General features: G+C 38.8%; 1 protein-coding gene across 2 annotated transcripts in view; it reads left to right on the top strand.

Annotated features, from left to right (window-relative positions):
• Positions 1-19,158, top strand: part of CNTNAP4 (contactin associated protein family member 4) — a 205,985-nt gene that overhangs the window by 30,753 nt on the left and 156,074 nt on the right. For both annotated transcript variants that reach the window (XM_036403163.2, XM_036403162.2), the window contains exon 2: positions 16,545-16,655. In XM_036403163.2, the coding sequence (XP_036259056.1) occupies positions 16,545-16,655 (111 nt within the window). The remainder of the gene's footprint in view (positions 1-16,544; positions 16,656-19,158) is intronic.

The raw sequence follows: 19,158 nt of genomic DNA, 5'->3' as shown, positions 1-19,158 counted from the left end.
TACTTAATCTAATCCTGTTTTGTCAATAACATATGCTGGGATACAAATTACATGCTGCTAATAATGAAATTACTTGGATGAAGAAATAGACTGCCTCCTCAGCAAGTTTGCTGATGACACAAAAGTGGAACAAGGACCTGTACAGGCTGGGAACTGGCCTGCTGGAAAACATCTCTGTGGAGAAGCACCTGGGAGTCCTGTTGGACAACAAATTGTCCATGAGCCAGCGTGGGATCTCAGCACATCGTTCCCAATGTCCAGAGATGCCAGGAGAACCCTTGCGGGTCTCGAAAATCCTGGAATGTTGCCAGAAGTGTCTGGTGGCTTGATTTTGATCCATCCACAGAAATAACAAGAGTTTGAGGACAAGAGAATCACTTTAGAGTGAAGGGTGTAAAAGAGACACATTTAGAGGGTGAAATATAGACTTTAAGGTTTTTGGTACAGGGGGGTTATGGAGACAAGATGGAGGGATCAGGGCGTGTCTCTTCCTTCTTCTTTCTTCTTCTTGTCCTCCATCTCCTGTGGTGATGTTGGCACTTGGGGATTGGTTTATGGTGAAGGTGCACTTGCTAACATGGGTGAAAAGCATTGGAAAATAAAGGTAAATATTATGTACGTAGATATTAGTATAAAAAGACATGACTGCCGCGTGGGTGGTCAGAGAGTGCCTGTGACTGCTTGCAGATCAGACCTCTGTTGGGCAGACAGAAAATTTTGTAGATAAGAAATAATAAACAATCCGAAGATTGAAAAGCTGAAGAGTCCAGACTCATCCCTTAAAACGCGTGCCACCCAAGAACCACACTACCCGTGTCGGGGCAGAGACAGACAGCCGAACCCGACAAGCCAGCAGTGTGCCCTTTGAGGCCAGGAAAGCCAGTGGGATTCTGGGGTGCATTAGGAAGAGGATGGCCAGTAGTTCATGGCAGGAGATCTTATTACTCAGGCCTGGTGAGGCACAGTTGGAGTCCTGTGTCCCATTCAGGCCTCCCCAGAACAAGAGAGACATGGAGCTTCTGGAATAAGTCCAGCAGAGAGCTATTAAACTGACTAGGGAACTGGAACATCTCTGTTATGAGGTGTCCTGGTTCTAGCCAGGACAGAATGAATTTTTGTCGGGAGTGGACATGGCCAGGACTCAGAGGTTATTCTATACCACCTCACATCATCTTCTGGGGATGGGGGAAGTGTTGCCTTCTTGGGAAGGCCACGGTGACCTGGTTTCAGTGTCCAGCACGGCGATCCCCCCCGGGATCCCTTGGGGCCAGTAACGGACGCTAACACCAATGTGGTGGACAGTTAAAGGCGTTTATTGAGGGGTCTCAAGGGTATTTATGGACTAAGGGGTTTCTCTACGTCAGAAAGGGGTTTGGCTATACTTTCTAGGGTTAGTATGGAGTGGAAAGTTACTGGCATGCATAGGTTGGGGGGGCTACATGTTTAACTACATTCCAAGGGTGATCCTTATCTATGGGGAGAGGGGCAGAAGGATTCCTGTAATTTTCCGTCACAGCCCGAAATCTTCCGAACGCCTGTCCCTTACCTACCACAGGGAAGGGCTCCTTTTCATGTTAGGTAGCCTAGAAGAGAGAGATTTTGGGTGTTGTCAGGGGTTTCCACAGAGGGTGAGCAATGTGAATCCTTCCTCTCTTTTTTTGTGCACTTTATCATTAGTATTGTTACTTTTATTGTTCTTTATTTTATTTTGTTTCTGATTCCAGAGAAGATTGGAAACAAATTTGATCTAATCATTTGTTGGTTTAGATCCTGAGTCACTGGTCACAATTTGCTTGGTCTCTTCATGTGATTGTGGTACCTAATCTGTATATATTCCTATATATGCACTATGTGCTCCTTATAATGTTCTTTTTCAGAGCAGGGAGAGGGATCGCAATTGGTTTTTTTTTTTTTGCTGTACTGTGTGATACCAGCTTGTGACATCAGAACGTTAAGGGCAATGAAGACAATTTGGAATGTGTATTCAGTGTTGTTGTGCTATCCTTAGCTTGGTTGTTACCTTTGGGAATCTGTTAATAACTGTACCCACTGGAAAGAACAGGGGAGCATGAATTCCTGCAGCCTTTCATCCCCCACCTTTTCCTCCTTCAAGCCTATTACAACAGCTTTTGAGAATTTTGAATTTCCCTTTGATGTTAAGGAAAGCATGTTCTTGTTGCTAGGTCTGCAGGGTTTCCTGAGTGTGGTTCACACCCGTGTTTATGCCAACAAAAGAGTGACAAGAAAGATTTTTAGGAGGATCTTTCAGACATCTGCCCTCGAGGGTGGATAAATGGCATGGGAGGTGGAAGAAAATGGGCCAGCTTTTGAAGGACTGTTCTGCTCCCGTGGTTCAGAAGTCCACCCCTGAAAAACTACAGGACCCTGATTAGGAGGCAAAATATCTGGAGGATAAATTCTGTGACAGCTCCAGAGAGGCATGAAGTTTTGCAACATGCTGGGCTGTGGCTGCTACTTACCAGGCACTGCTTGTTACTATACAGCACTCAGGTGGAGAAGAGGAAAGCAGAGCAACAGGCAGCAAGGCAACAGGCAGCAGTTGCCCCTATACAAAAATAGGATTCAAGAACAAATCCATTAGCTTAATAAGGAATTGAAGAGGAAGCAGGGCTGTCAGAACAGGAGGAAGTGACAGAGCAAGAGGTAATCATCCAGTCTCTATTCTTGGGTGAGCTCAGAGACATATAAATAAATTTCAGCTGCCAGTTGAATGGGCCCCATGTGACCCACCCACTCTGATGCTGGGATATCATGGCCCATGGTATGAAACTAGATGGTAGTGAAGCCAAGCAACTGGGATCCCTGTTCTGGGATGTAGGTGTTGACAAGGGGATTAAGAAGAGGACAGAAACTCTCAGACTTCGGAGGTCTTCTGTCAAGCATGAGAGAAAGATATTCTCTGAAGGGTGATGTAATAATGCACCCAAGCCGTTGGAGCACAATGGAGAAAAGTACCCAGTATCTGAGAGAATGAGCTGTGCTGCAAGTAATCTATAAGGATTCAAATAACAAGTTGTAGACCTTTGTGTAGATCCATGTGAGTACCAGTGTACACAATCCATGTGGCAGAAGTTTGTACAGTGTGCCACTGTTGTAGACCATCCCATCAGCATTGATACCAATGAAAGGAGAACAAACAATGCAGGTGACTACCTGACTCTGTGAATGTGAAGATCATTTTTTCTCCTCCCTGCCAAAATGTAACTTGTCTGTGGAAACTGTCCAAGACTGCAGACAGACTCAAAAGACACAAACAAATTAGAAAGAAGATGTCCCATGCCCTGCCAGAATGGACCAGAGTCTCTTCTACTGGGAGCAAGCATCCCATGCTTGTGAGAGAGAGGATCCATGCCATGAGGTAACATGGGGTTTTACCCACATGACCACAGAGAGGATATGATGAAGTGGGATGGAAAGCCCACTTCTGCACTAAGAGCAGGGGTACATAAGCTGGAAAGAAAAACAGGTAGCACAGGAAGTTCTTCAGGGATAAATGCCACTCCAGTTTCCAATGGGCAAATCCTCCCTCAGACAGAATAGGAGGGCTGGTGTTACTTGAGGGCCCCGTGAAGGGACCTCACTTTATATTTACAAGAAGTGAGCAATGAGAGACATCACCAGGACTAGAGGGGCCCTGACTCCAGCCAGCTAGTGGAAAGGGACAGTCAGATCTGTTGGACTGTGTGGATCCCATTCCCTGGCACATCAGACACGCAAGGGTATAAAGCTTTAGTTGACACCAGAGCACAGTGTACCCTCATGCCATCGAGATGTGTAGGGGTAGCATCCATCTCTTGTTTCTGGGGTGACAAGGGAATCCCAATACCTGACAGCACTGGAAGCTGGAGTGAGCCTGGCTGAGAATGAGTGGCAAAACATCCCACTGTGACTAGCCCAGAACCTGCATGGATCCTTGGCATAGATTACCTCAGGAGATGGTTTTTCAAGGACCCGAAAGGACATTGTTAGGCTTTTGGGATAGCTGCTATGGAGACAGAGGAAAATAGACAGCTGAATACCCTGCCTGGTCTCTCAGAGGACCCTTCTGCTGTGGGGCTGCTGAGGGTCAAGAACAACAGGTACTGATCACTACCACATCACTGCACTGTCAGCAAAACTGCACAGCTGGGACTCTGTGGTCCCCAGCCATGAGGTGATTTGGGAGATGGAGACCCAGGGAGTGGCCAGCCAGCCTTGCTCACCCTTTAACAGCCCTATATGGCCAGTGTGTCAGTCCAGTGGAGAATGGAAACGGACAGTGGACTGTCAGGGCCTGAATGTAGTCTGCTTTCACCTGGAGGGGCATGGAATACACCTGGAACTGACTGGCCAGAACTGGAAACACAGCCCTGCTATTTGCCATGGATTGATCCAGACTGCACTGAAAAAGGGTGAAGCTCCAGAGCAATTGCAGGACGGTGATTACATCACGGTGTGTGGCAACACAGCAGAGGAAGTTTTGAGGAAGAGGTGAAGACAATTCAAATAATCCTGAAGGCTGGTTTTGCCATAAAAAAAGTAAGGTGAAGGGGCCTCCCCAGTAAATTCAGTTTTTAGGAATAAACTGATGTCATGGTTTAGGAATAGTACTCCCCAATTTAGTGTTCCTACTGAGACTCTCCAAACCACAGTTCTGCTCACTTGCTTCTTTCTGCCTTCCCTCCCCACCTTGCAGCAAGCTGGAGAGGAGAATTTCAGGCACAAAAAGTAAAGATCACAGTTGAGATACAAGCAATTTATGAGAAACAGCAATGAGATAAGGAAATGAATAATAACAGCAATAACACTAACAACAGAGTGTACAAAAAATAAATGTTACTGCTCACCAAGGAAACCCCTGAAAACAGACAATACTCAACTACCCCCTTCTGCCATACTACCCCCACCACTCCCTCTGGCACAGAACCAGTGTCACCCAAACCACTCCAGCCAGCATGAAACCAGACCCATCCCACCTCTTGGTCCACCACACTTGCTCAATGGGAAAGAAGCCCTTCTCCCCTTCCCCTGCACCCTGTCAGGTTATTCTCTGCCACCTCAGGTCATCCTCAATGACATGAGGTGGTACAGAATAACCTGACTGTCCTGGTCTTCTACTGGCTACTGCATAAATTAACCCTGGAGTGAACCTGGATGAATGGTAAGATGGACATTGTGGGATTCCAGTGGATGCGATCAAAATAGCAGCTATGTCCCCCACAACGGGCAAAAAAGAAATTCAGGCTTTCATGGGTGTTGTGGGGTTTTGGAGGATGCATGTTCCAGATCACAGTCAGATTGTAAACCCTCTCTCTCATGTGACCTGGAAGAATGATTTTAAATGAGGTCCTGAGCAGCAACAAAATTTTGAACAAATTAAATGGGGGATTGTTCATACAGTAGCCCTTGTTCATACAGAGCCAGTCAGAACAGGACAGGATACAAAAAAATGCACCCCACACTGCAGTTGGAGAGAATTGTCCGTTCTGGAGACTGGCAAAAAGTATCCAGGGAGACTGAAGGATGACTCATGAGGTTCTGTAGTTGTGAATACAAAAGATCTGAGGCCTGTTACACCCCAAATAAAAAAGGGCAGCTTATGAAGTGATTCAAACTGCTTCAGAAGTGATTGGCACTGAAGCATAGCTCCTCCTGGCAGTCTGAGTGCTGGTGCTGGGATGGATGTTCAAAGTACCTTCTGCACATCATGATACTGATGTGATGCGAAGTAAGCGGGTTGTGCTGTTTACACAGTGAGCTCAAATAGGAAACCCCAATATTCCAGAGATCTTAGAAGTCATCACTAACTGGCCTGAAGTCAAAAATTTGGGACCATCATCATCAGAGGATGAGGGGAAGATGATATGTGCTGAGGAGACCACACAATATAATCAGCTACCTGAAAATGAAAAGCGATACATGCTCTGAAATGATGGTTCTTGCCATCTGCAGGGGTGCATCAAAAATGGATGCCCTACATGATGAGTCACAAAAACTGTTGAGGAACAAGGTGGATCAAGTCAGAGCTGAAACCCTGACTTTAGATATTGCTGAAAGAGAAATGGCCAGCACTCTGTCTCTACACTGACTTATGAATGGTGTCAGATGCTCTGTGGAGGTGGCTGCAAGGATGAAAAAAGACCAGTTGGGAGCGCAGAGACAAACCCACCTGAACTGCTGAACTGTGGCAAGATATCACTGCCTGGATAGAGAAGTTGGCTGTAGAAGTTCATCATGAGATGTACATGAGATGCACAACTCATGTGCCCAAGAGTTGGGCTGCTGAAGAACATCACAACAATGGACAGGTGGATTGAGCTGCCAAGATTAAAATGTCTCAGGAGGAGCTGGACTGGGACCATAAGGGTGAATTATTTCTGACTTGGTGGGCCCATGATGCCTCACCAGGGAAGAGATGCAGCACCCATATGGGCTTGTGGTCAAGGGGTGGACTTACCCACGGACACTATCCCCCAGGTTGTCCATAACTGCGAAAGGTGCTGGGATCAAGCAGGCCAAGTAAAGCCTCTGTGGTATGCTAGACAGTGGTCACAGAATGACTGAATATTCAGAGTTAGAAGGGACCTGTAAGGATCACTAGGTCCAACTCTTAAATGAATGATCCACATAGGGATCAAATCCTCCATCCTTGGCATATTAGCACCACCAACTGACTCAGATCAAAATGCAAATAAGAGAAGTTTTGATTGCATCATGCTCCTGCACATCTACCAAGGCAAGAGCTACATGCTCTCAATGGTGGAGACAAACACAGGATAGCTGGAGGCATACCCTGTGTTTCATGGAACAGCATCTTGGGCCTTGAGAAGCAAATTTGACAAATATGGTATTTGAAAGTAATCGATGAAAATTTGCTTTCAGCCCAGAGGATTGACCCCTGCTACCAGTATTTCTGCTTGTACCTTTCCTTCAAGAAAAAGCTGCAAATGCTGACTGTTCTAAGTATGCCTACAAAGTGATACAGGATGTGGAAAATAGGGCTTGCTGGGTAAGACTGAAATAATTTGTTTTATTTAACAATTCTTGAGGTAATTTTATCACCATGGGCATAAACTTTCACTTGAAATAGTACAACTGATAGTGAAGAAAGGAGATTATTTCCTTCATATGGAGACAATACAGCAAGATCCAAAGGTTTACAGCTGAAGGTAGACTTTAAATCTTGTATTGAAAATCGTAGATCTGGAAAAAAGATATTATTCCCTAGCAATAAAGATATTTAAATATAAAAATGGAATTTACAACTGTAAAATACTATTACACATTGTGTGTGTAGATATTAATTATTGGGACAGTTTTTACAGTCTGTAAGGAGTCAGTTTGGTATATTGACCCTTTTAATCCTGAAATGAGTAAGTGCATACACTTTTTTCCTCTTTTCCTACAGTGCGATAAGAAGGATTTTATTTGTACTGCCCTCAGCATTCTTGGGCTCTTGAATTTCATTGCTTGTCAGAAACTTTCAAGCAGAGCAGAACTAGCCCATAACTTTGGAAGTAAGTGATCGTGAGGAGCCTGTTGTTAGTGTCATGGATTAAATGAGGGGGGTTTTTAGAATTTTTTTTTTTAGGCATTGAATTTCATTGATGCTTCCCATCTTACTTCTTTTTTTTTTTGTTTGTTTTTTAGAGGAGAACTGTTCTTTTTATTTTTAAGAATAGGAAGTTTGTTGCTTGGGTGAAGTGTAATCTAAGTGAAACTCTCTACCTCAAAATTTGAGGTAGTTAAATCACAGTCAAAGCTTTCATCAAACCAAACAAACTTTCCCCCTTTCGTGTGCATCTGCTGGTTTAGGAAAAAGCAAAAAGATTTCTGTGTACTTCTGGTAACAAGGCATGTAAAATATCCTCTCTTGTGGTAAAAAGGCTTTTATTGATCTCGAGAAACATGGTTATGTTATCTGATTATGTTATTCTGGATGAAAAGAATTTATTTCTAATAAAATATTCCAAATTTAAAAAACACTAGGACATAGCACTAAGATGGTGAAAACTTAATCAACCAGCAAGAAAGTTAAAGACATACCTCTTTATGGAAATGAAACATTTCGTGGTGCTACAAAATTAGTTTTCATATATTGCACAATGACATGGGAAAAATGAATGCTGATGGTAAAGTTTATGTGCTTTAGATCTATATGAAATATTTTAATTATAAACTGTTAGTATTTTTTCAATTCCCTTACAATGTATGTATTCGTTTTCATTCTCTCTAAAAACCTTGTCTTTTCTACCACGCGTGCTTGAGAAACTTCCAACTGACATTATCAAGTGCATTAGTCTTTCATAGCTTTTCCCAGAAAAAACTCTATTAGACTTACTGAATAATTTGATCTAATCTTATTTACCCATAAGATCATACTTACTAACATTTATTACTGTCTTTTTATACTAAATGCCTTTTTTCACCCTGTAGTCCAAGTTGCTAAGATCCCCACCAAAACTCAATGAAAATGCATGATATTTCAGAAATAGAAATATTAATTAAATATTATTTTGAGTTTATACAACCAAATAACCACAAAACTCTGATTCTGTGATGTTTTGGAAAATGTTTATCCTAATTTTGCTATTCTGTCTCTTTTTGAGAAGAAATAGGCCTTTAAGTCAAAAGACAAAACTTGCCCATCTAGTAGAAGCCCTTCTACTTGATTTACTGTAGGATACATCCTGAAGAAGTTGATCTAAAAGTGTTATTGAAGCATATTTGCTTAATTAATAAATTTTGTCTTATTCTTTCAAAGTGAATAAGAAGATCCTAACTGGAAGTCGTGCATTTCTCTCATCACCTCTCAGGTCTAATTTGTCCTAGTCTAATGTTTTTTTGGATCATATGCTTTTTCACTACTGAATTCACAAATAAAAAATGTAAATGGAATCTATGAAAAAATACAGTCTTTATATAATCATCTTGGGACTGATTGTAAGAACTTTTCAAATGGTAGTAGGAATTTAGAGTTAAGTTTTAGTGACAGTACTTGCCTTGCATTGAATCATTGTCTGAAGGTTTCTGGAAAAGACCAAGAGAATCAGGAGTGAGTTAATTCAGTTGTCTTTAGTGTCAGTTAGTAGTAGTAGAGCTTCTGACTTGTGGCTGGTTTCTTAGTACTAAGAACAAGGAAGTCCTTTATTTCACTTGCTCACTGCAGCAGTGTCTCTCAATTGTCAGCGTCCGGCTAGCTCCAGCACTGCTAGCAGCACGAGGGGGCACTTCTCCCGAGAGCTGGCTTCGGGATAGCGCCTAAGGCAGTGCCCAGCTTGCGGCTGTAGGCACACCTTGTGCAGGACGGAGTCTAGTAAAGGCTGCAACCAGCGGAAAGAAGACGGCGGACTCCAACTGTGGCTTAATCCGGACTTTAATGAATCCGGAGGGACCGACAGGAGAAGACGGGGGGGGGGGGGGGGGCTGACAGCAAGTTTTAAGGGGTAGGGAGGTGCCAGGCATTGGGCCAATGGGGGTGCAGTGGGGAATGGGGTCCAAGGGATTGACACGTGGGTAACACCAACGGGAAACATTCTGGGGAGGGGCCCCGGTTCCTCAGCCAACCATCGAACTCTCCTGCTGGAACATTCCAGCAGTAAGGGTGGGGAGTGAGAGTGATTGGCGGGGTACTGGGGAGGGATCAGAAGAAAAGATACAAGGGTTTCCAGGGAAACTGGGGCGGAGTTTAGGGGATTCATTGTTGGCTGGCGTGGAGCCAGGAAGACAGACAGCTCCAAAGGCGGGAAGGGAGAACTGGGGCAGAACCATTTTCAGACAGGAGGGGATTGGAATAAACCAACCTAATAACTTAACAAAACACACTACAACAGCTCACGGATTTTCAGAACTCTGTGATTTTCTTGCTCCCTTTCCCTAATATATGTAACAAAAGTATCATGCGAGCAGATAAAAGCAAAGTAAAAATAAACAAATAAAAACCTAAGGAAAACATCATTTCCAGCTATATAACAACCATGCCAGCAATTGAAGATCTATTACAAGGTGTGAATCTTTACAAGTGTCTGTAGGGAAACATTTTTTGTGTCCCTTCCATTCCTGTATAATTAAATTCTGATCTATATTACTGCAGTGTTTATCTTATTCCTTCTGGTTTGTCATTTTACGTTCGCTGTGTTTAGTCACAAAAAGTCTTTCATGTCCCCGGAGAGCAACAAGGTTGTCTTTGAACACAGAGGAAATTTGTTTTTTTGTACTCACTAGCTGTTCTTGATTTCTTGTTGGCATGAAATAGCTGCAGTAGTGAAAAGGGATGGCTCCTTGAAAGGAAGAAAATACAGCATTTCATGTATTTAGTTAAAAGTCACATGCCTGATGTGAATACAAAAGGAAGAATTGACTGCTAAGTCTCAGAATCCTGTGCTGAATTTGTGTTAGCTGCTATCTGGAAAAGATGATCAGAAAACTGGAAGAATTTTTTTCAAGTTCAAGAAAATCATCAGTCCTGCCATGTGGGTTATGTCCTTGATAGTCAGTTCCCTGCCTTCTCTTTCCACCGTCTTCAAGAAATAAGTGCAATCTATTAATGAAAACTGGTGTTTAAATAATAAATAAATTAAGAAAACCCACCTAAGCTACTCACAAGTAAAATTTCAAAATTTCAAAGATTAACCTCTTTCAAATAAGCAAACAGCAGAAACCTTAGTGAAGTAAGCCATTATGAACTCATTTGGCTACTACATGCATTTGAAATGTAATTATGTGGAAATGCCTAATATGTTCCATAAACCGAGCTGAAGAATGGAAAACACTGGTGGCTATCAAAAGGCATGAATGAAACAGTGCAATTTTCCTAGCGGGTTCTTTTTAAGCTTCTAGCTACAAATAGCCAGCAGTAGACCTGAGATAAAGAAGTTCTTAGGCTCTCTGAAAAAGGATAATTTATCCCTGTCCGGGAAGCAAATGCAAGCATAAGCATATAGAACCAGCAGCAGCAGTAATGACAGGCTGGGTTCATCTTAAGTGACATTGCATGTTGTGTTGCTAGGCAGCCTGAAACTTGAAGGTCTAATGGTCTGTAAATCTGTTGACTTCTCCTCATTTCTCTTATTGATGAAGATTTCACTAAGATTGGGACCAGTATAATGGTCAATACCTCTCAGGAAAACAAGGAGAGGGGAAATCTCTTTTCACCTATGTCATAGGAATCTCATTAAATTCAATGAATCTTTTGGAACTAATTACAAGCCTGCACATTGACCAAAGACTAAATTACCACGATTAACATACTTAAAAATTCTATTAGATAAAATGACATAGATGCTCACTCCTGGGGAAACTAAAGTCTCTTTTATTGAAAAGAGTACACAGGCTAGAGAATATGTGGTCTTCATAGTGTTGAGAGAAGAAACTTCGAAGTGCACACAACGGAACCAAAGAGTTAATAAATACCTGTTGGAGGGCAGGTTTTAGCAAGCCCTAGTCTTGTTACTACAGTATGACATGTGCTTTATTGTTATGAGTATTGTTCCTTTTCATGAGGTTTTTCATCATAGACATTAATTTATTTAGAGTTGATAGCAAAATTGATCCTTCTTAGGGCTTACCTGCATGGGAAAGATGAACGCTATTACACTTTTGAGAGACTCCCAGAGCTGTTGCCTCTTCTATTCTGTTCTACTATGATTGCATTTCTAGTTGTTTTTAGCTGTTCTATTTGTCTGATGATTAGGTATTTAGTTTTCCTACTTGAGAAAAAATTGCAAAACTTTCTTTGGTTTGTTTTTTTTACTGTTGTTTTGTTTTCATGTGTTTTACTGGAACATTTTTTTTTTCCTTCATAAAACTGAAGAACTTGATAGGTCTCTTGGGAAGTCAAACATCATAATTTTTTTTCCTTCTATGCTACTTCTGTCCTGCTATATGAGAAGTTTAATAGTTAATTAAGGAGTTGGTAGTTCTTGTTGGTTGAGGGAGCTTGGAGTAAATTGAATTTTAAGAAAAAAAAGGTGCATGAAACAATATAATAGCTGAAAATAATTTCATTAAAAAGTAAAATTAGTGAAATTGCAATATATTAATTTGTGTGTGCGCTTGGGTTGGGGTGTTTGATTTAAGATATGTCATGAGTAAAGTCAATGATGTAATGCATTTTTGATAGTTATGAACAGAATCTAATTTTTCACATCAACTTGTGGTAGCTAGACACTGTATGTTGACATTTGCTTATTTAGAGTAAATTTGCATTCAAATTGAAAAGCATTAAAATCTGTTAGTCATTATTGTGGACCAAGCTGATAATTCAGACAAAGAAATTATTCCATTCAAAGTAAAATCAGTGCCATATATTTTTTAAGTTTTCACAGAAAATAAAAGGTTTATGCCTGTAAATGAATTTAGGTTTTTTTCATTACATGGAAATTGAAATATACACATACATTCTGAATGACTAAATCTCAGATTGTCCCTGTATTCTGCTATTTTTATTACAGTTTTTATTTCAGCAAGCAGCTCCTTTGGTAGAAGAAACAAAATTTATTTGTTCAACCATAATGTTATAAACACAGTGATGATAACTGTAAATATTGTTATTGTAACTGTTATTATTATAGGATGATATCCTATTTGAACTCATTTGTTGTAATTCATATGGCATGATCTATGTAATGTATAGTAACTGTGTATTAAAAATTTCTTGGCTTACTCTGAGTATGTATAATGGGATATTGTTTGGAGCTGGAAGAGAAATGATAGGCATACTTTATTCATGCATCACTTCAGAGTTTTATTCCTTCAAAATGCCTCACTTGCTTTATAAATTTGACTAAACTCACACTGGAATTACTGGTATATGGAAAGGCATGCCTTATATAGCTTGAAAACTTTTCTTGAATAACAGGTAACATGTATTTTGTTAATATATTTTTTCTTTCACAAAACCTTATTTGTTACCAGATTTTTGTGCATATTAAAGAAACTCAGGGCTTCTTTATGTTTTTGGTATTCTTGTGTATTGTTTAGAAAATATATATTTATCACAAAAAATGCAATAAGTGCTATATGATAGACAACTTTTAACTAAAATGCCTTGTTTTAAATCTTGTGTTAGAATGGTCTTTTAAGTGTTCCTTTAGCCTAAAAGAAGCTGTGTGAAATATCACCAGAAAGCCTTTCTACCTTGCCTTCAGCAGTGAGATGTGTTCTGTTGAGCAGTGGAAGGCTGTCCAAGAGAAATGAAAAGTCACTGTTAGCATGTGAGAAAGCACTGAATTCATACAGTGTTTCCATTATGTAGAATATCTTCCAGTGTAAATGAAAGCATACAGAATTTTCACCCTGTAGAGACTGTTCTTTAATTTGTTTTTATTTACATTGAGAAGCAAGTTCATACTGGCCATCTGCTTCTTGACAATTTTTACAAAGTGTTTTGATTTCACTCTGGAATTCATACTAAATTTTGAGTTAAATTGCACAATGGAAGTTGCCACAAGAATATGTTTTAAGCTACACGTGCTAAGCAATAAAGCAGAAGTTTATATGAAGTCATTTTTGTGAAATAAAGCGTAGTGGCTGTTGTAAAATAAATGTATAATTATTCAGTGTATATCTATTTGTGACAAATTGCTCATTTCTCATATTGTGCAAAAGGCAAAAAGCCATATCATGGACTGTTGGATTTTGGATAATACCTCTTTTTAATATTCAAAATTTTATGTGCCTTTCTATTATAAATCAAGTTTGACATAAACTATTATATGATAAATGCTAAGTGCTCATAGAATTCTTCTGGGAATATCTCAAAGCAATATGTGTGTTTCACAAATACACATGTATTAGACCATCTGGGTAGAATAATTCAGTACCATTGATTCCTTTCCAACATGTACATTAAAAAGAAAAAGGTGAAAAATGTATTTGGCAGAAGCTAACATTACAAAGGCAGATGTATCATCCATCCAGCAGAAATGTAGCTTTTTTTGGTTTATTTTGAATTGAAATTTGTGAAGAGTTATACCCAGGGGTGATTTAAAAGTAGTGTGCCTGCTGTTGTTTATCTACTATTGCTTCTATGTATTAATGGCATGCTCTCATTCCTGATGATTCATTTCATAACACATGCCACCTCTCACCAGAAGATCAATATTTAAATTATGAAGCATTTGAGAGAGATGAGACATTCTGCTGCAATAGCTCTGCAATTCTGAGCATAGGGGAGGACATGGACCAATGGAGCAGGTCCAGATGAGGGCTGAAAAAATGTTCAGAGGGATGGAGCAGAAGCTGTCCTTGAAGGAGAGGCTGAGAGAGTTGGGATTGTTCAGTCTGGAGAAGAGAAGCTGCCACGGAGACCTTGTTGTGGCCCTTTCAGTACTTAATAAGAAAGTCTGTAGCAACAGGCAAGGGGAAATGGTTTTGAACCAAAAGAAGGTAGATTTAGATGAGTTACAAGGAAGAAATTTTTATGATGGGGTGGTAAAACACTAGAGCTGTTTACCCAGAGGGGCTGTAGATGCTGCACATTTAGGAACATTAGAGCAGGTTGGATGGGGCTCTGGGCAGTCTGGTCTAGTGCAGGTGTCCCAGCCTATAACAAGTTATTGGACTCTATGACCTTTAAAGGTCCTTTCCAACTCAAGGTGTTCTGTGATTCTGTGGGTCCTTGATTGTATATCAAGCAGATAGATTTGAGTAAAAATGACTTTTATTTTCTCCTCTTAATATTCTTCTTGGTATCTAGACTTACAGTGTAGGCTTTGGCTGTAGAAAAGAGATCAGTGACACTCGAAGTGTTCCCTTGAATCAGCAGTGTAAGTAGCTCTCTGTGTGAAGCACAGCATCATGACATTCTTCTCTTTCTAATGCAATTTATGACTAATAAGTTCTTTCTGTTTTCTGTGCTGTAAAGAAATTTCACTAATGAGATCCTTTTCTAAGACGTGCCAGTGCAATGCATTTACTCATAAGATCTTCAGTTTTTTTTTCTTTTTTGTGCTTACCAGTTGGACAATTTGTCCCAAGTAGAATTCTTTCAACATTGTAAATCTAATCTGTGGATAATGAAGTGAAAAAATGAGTTTGTAGTTAGACACTAAAGAGTAGTATAAATTTTTTTCCTTTTTCATTGTGTAAACCTAGAACAGGAAATAAAGTTCTGAAAGTAAGAATAATTTTATTTCTTTTTTTTTTATTAGATACGTACTCTGATCTTGATAGAATATGGTGTATGTGACTTTATCAAGAGCAATGATTAAAACCTATTGTTTGTTGTGAATGGATATTATTCATAGAATTTAGGAGAGAATTTCTAACTCTAACAGTCAAGGCCACTATTAGGCCTTTCCTTTAGAAAGAGTTTTCCTCAAAGAACTAAATTAAACAACTTCAAAACAAGAAATTTTGAATGTGATCAAAAATCCCCTTGAGACATTCACATTAAAGTCTGCAGTTAATTAGAAATATCTATAATTACTTAGCAGAAACACTTAATTATTAACTAAGGTATGGAAAAGATTTTGTATTCATTAATATTTATGGGTTTTGACTGTGAATCCTAGTAGACAAATAGAAGGGTTGGAAGAAGAATTCACCTATGACTTGTCAATTACTAGTTGCATCCAAAGAATGTGATTATCCTGAAAAGAAACACTTCATAAAGACTAAAATTTGACATAATTTCCTCTTTTTGTAAAGAACTGATGCCAACCCCAGTAGAGTTAGGGAAGGACTTGCTGTACTTTAGTTTCTTAAAGTTAATTTTCTTTCAGCTGAACTAGATCAGATATCGATTCTCAATTGATACATTTCAAATTTAAATGGAGAATGAACACATCTACTCTGTAGTAATTCAGCTGGAGAGGCATTTAAAGCTAGAGTATTGATTACCATTTGCTTGTTTCTTCACAATTGATTGTGAACTGCAGTTAAGTTTTCTTTTTCTGAAATGCTCAGGTTTTATTCTGTATGATGTTAGGATTTGTATACTAATAATTGTGAGATGATTATTTTGTTGTGTCTGTGTCAAATGCATATACCATTTGAAAAGCAAAAATTTTTCCATTTTGTCATGTTTGCTATGCTTAAAAGGGATGAGATTACTTTTTTATTTAATTTCATTCAGTTTGCTTGGCTTTTTGATTTTTTTTTTTAGAAACAGCTGTATTAAATGTAATTGCACATTAAAAGTGATTGCAAAGACCTGTGCTGGCATCAGGTCAAAAGTAAATTAAAAACATGTGGTGAGGTTGTAGGTTGATGCTGCAACAGAGACTTGAATGTGTCACTTGCTATTCATGTAAATCATAGTGAGTGGACAGTGAACCATTCCTTGGTATGATCTCAGAAGTTAAGTCAGAAGTGGGTAAAACCAGCTGGTTAAAGAACATGATAAATTATTGTCTGGTTGTCTCATGAAATATTGGGTAAGAAAACCCAAAACCTGTGCCTCAGTATTGACACTTCTACACATGCTACAGCAAGTGGAAATATTTAGAGATATGCTGCTCTCAGTTGCGGAGTTGATTCTGTTACAGTTCCAGTACGTGGTTCTGTGGGATTAACCTGAATATGATATTTTTCATTGGCAGATAATTGTGATGATCAGCTGGTGTCTGCTTTGCCTCAGTCATCATTCAGTAGCTCATCAGAGCTGTCTAGCAGTCACAGCCCTGGATTTGCAAGGCTTAATCGAAGAGAGGGTAAGTGAATTTTACTGGTCAGTTGTTAATTCTGGGTTGGAATGAAAACAGTTTAGATACTCAAGAGCATATGTTATCTTTCAAATAATTTTTGTCTGGTGTTTGTATACCAGCCATGAATGACAGTGTAGTCTCAGCTCAAGGAAGTTATGAATCTCAGCTTCTCACCCTATCATAAGCTGTCTGACAACATGAGCCCTCAGTGGCTGGAGCTGCTCTGTGAGCTTATTGAAGAGGCAGCATCTATGGATACTGACTTCTATTTAATTATTACCAATGAGGAATCTGATGAATTAACTCTTTCAAAGGCACTATCCTGGGAAAATTCACTGAAATATTGTGTCTTAGGTCAGAATCTAGTTCTTACCAATTCAGCCACAATATTAGTGATGGTCACTTAGAGAATTCATATAATGTCCCTCATGTAGTCCATTGTTGTATTTTGCGTTATTTGAGAGGTATATAAAATCTTAATAATATTTTGTCCTGCCAAAATAATTTCTGTCATTGAACCTCTATGATTTACTGGAATATTTGCTATGTCTGATAGATAGAAATACTATTGTGAAGAAGGAATATCCCTATCTATTTTATTGACCTGGTATGCAGTATAAGCATGAGCTTCTGTTTTGGATGAAGTTGCGATATCAGTGGAAATTATATATTCTGGAAAGAATTCCCTTAGTTTGAAGTAATATATGCTCTTAGAATTTTAAATAATGCCTGTATTATCACCAAAGTTAGCATTTTCCTATTGGTCTTCCCTAAAAATGTATGTTTGAAAGCTTTTTCCATTTGGCTCTTTTCATGTGTATGAAGTTGTTTATGCTATGTTAAAATGCATTTTTTAGATTTTTAATTTCCTTTGCTTTGCCCTGTACTGTATGCACACATTAGAAATGCTTATAACCTTACATCTGGTCTCATTTGAACTCATGTAGATACAAAACAGCAGGTAGCTTAATTAGAAGATTGTAACTGTCTGCCTTCTTATTCTGCGTACCTCAGGTTCATGCAACTGAACAGAGTACAGGTTTGAATGTCTTATTCATTTGTCATTTTTAATAATATGACCAGATTGTTTGGCTAGATATCTTTTGTATCATTCAGACATAACTTTATAGAATGCTGTAGATGTGGTGAGATGAAAATTTCTTCAGTCTTCAGTAAATTAGTCCTAGTTAAGTTCATTTTAACTTATATTTTATTTTTTTATTTTTCAGTGAGAGTAGAGACTCACTACTTGCTGTGGAACCAGGAATACATTTTCTACATTGAATTTGTGTTTTACTTTTTTTTTTTGTGAATTTCCCATGCAAAAGCTGATTATATTTATAGGTATATATACATGAAAGTTTTATTTGGATGGAACAAAGCTTGTTATTATATATACGTGGTTATAAACAAAAACATTTAGGCCCACAAGAAATGATTGGTAAACCACACAGACTGGAAAAAGCATCTGTTAGGAAAATATGATGTGTGCTGTCAGTGGTTTTATGAAAGGAACGAACACATCATTAGAGTTTTAAAGGAGACTGTATGATGATTGTAAGTGGGTTTGCATTTAATAGAGATCATTCTCTACTTTGAATAAAAACTTCTCTTTTTTCCAGCCAAAGTTAGTTGCTGGGAGTGATTGTGACCTCCTAACGTTCATTTAGGACAAGTAGATTGTGTTTTTAATTCAATAATATGAGTGGTTCTTAAAATGCCATAGTTAGGCAAAATTGAATGTATTTTTGACAGAAAAAAGTTGAGTATTTTTACACAGATTACATGGGAGTCAAAATGTTGTCCTTCATCAATAAAGAAATAAACTAAATATGTATCTACACCTCCACTGTTTCAGTTGGCAGTGGAAAGTTAAATAATAGCAGGAAATTTATCAGAAACATGGGAAGTTGCACTGAAATGGTTCTTTAACCATGTAGATTTGTGTTTACTAAATGTAGAAAATCAATAGGAAAAGTTAAGGGGATTGAGGAAAGAAAACTTAAGCCTAAAAAAATTAAATACAATATGTACTTTATGTGAAGACATGGCAAAAATGATAACAGCAGTGAATGATTAGTAAAACAGCTAACTGAGAATACGTTTCAGCTTTCTCTCTGTAAAGCAGAAAGATAATGTGGTTGAACTCCTTGATAACAAAAAAAAATTTCCAATCCATTAGCAGTTAGGGAAAGTGATAACATCCAGGAATAACTCATTAAATGTTCTTCCGAGTTTTAATTATTACTAGTTCGTTGATTCCCTGAAGTTTTCAGATACTCAATACTCAAGCACAGCTAATGGATACTTCTGCTAACTGCTAAAGTAGTTACTCTGACATCAGCTTTGCTTGCAATAATGGAAAATTAGGTAGAAAAATTAAGTAAAAAGAACTAAGTCAAAAAACCCCAATCACTAATAGCAGCTGAATATTTTTAATGGAAAAATAAATTTTTTAAACCCACGATTTAATTATTTGAAGTTAGCAGACATAAAATGCAGGGATTTA

This window comes from Molothrus ater, chromosome Z, assembly GCF_012460135.2.
Source record: "Molothrus ater isolate BHLD 08-10-18 breed brown headed cowbird chromosome Z, BPBGC_Mater_1.1, whole genome shotgun sequence".
Classification (NCBI taxonomy): Eukaryota; Metazoa; Chordata; class Aves; order Passeriformes; family Icteridae; genus Molothrus; species Molothrus ater.
Note: the sequence above shows the minus strand (reverse complement) of the source record. Positions and strands in the feature narration are given on the sequence as shown.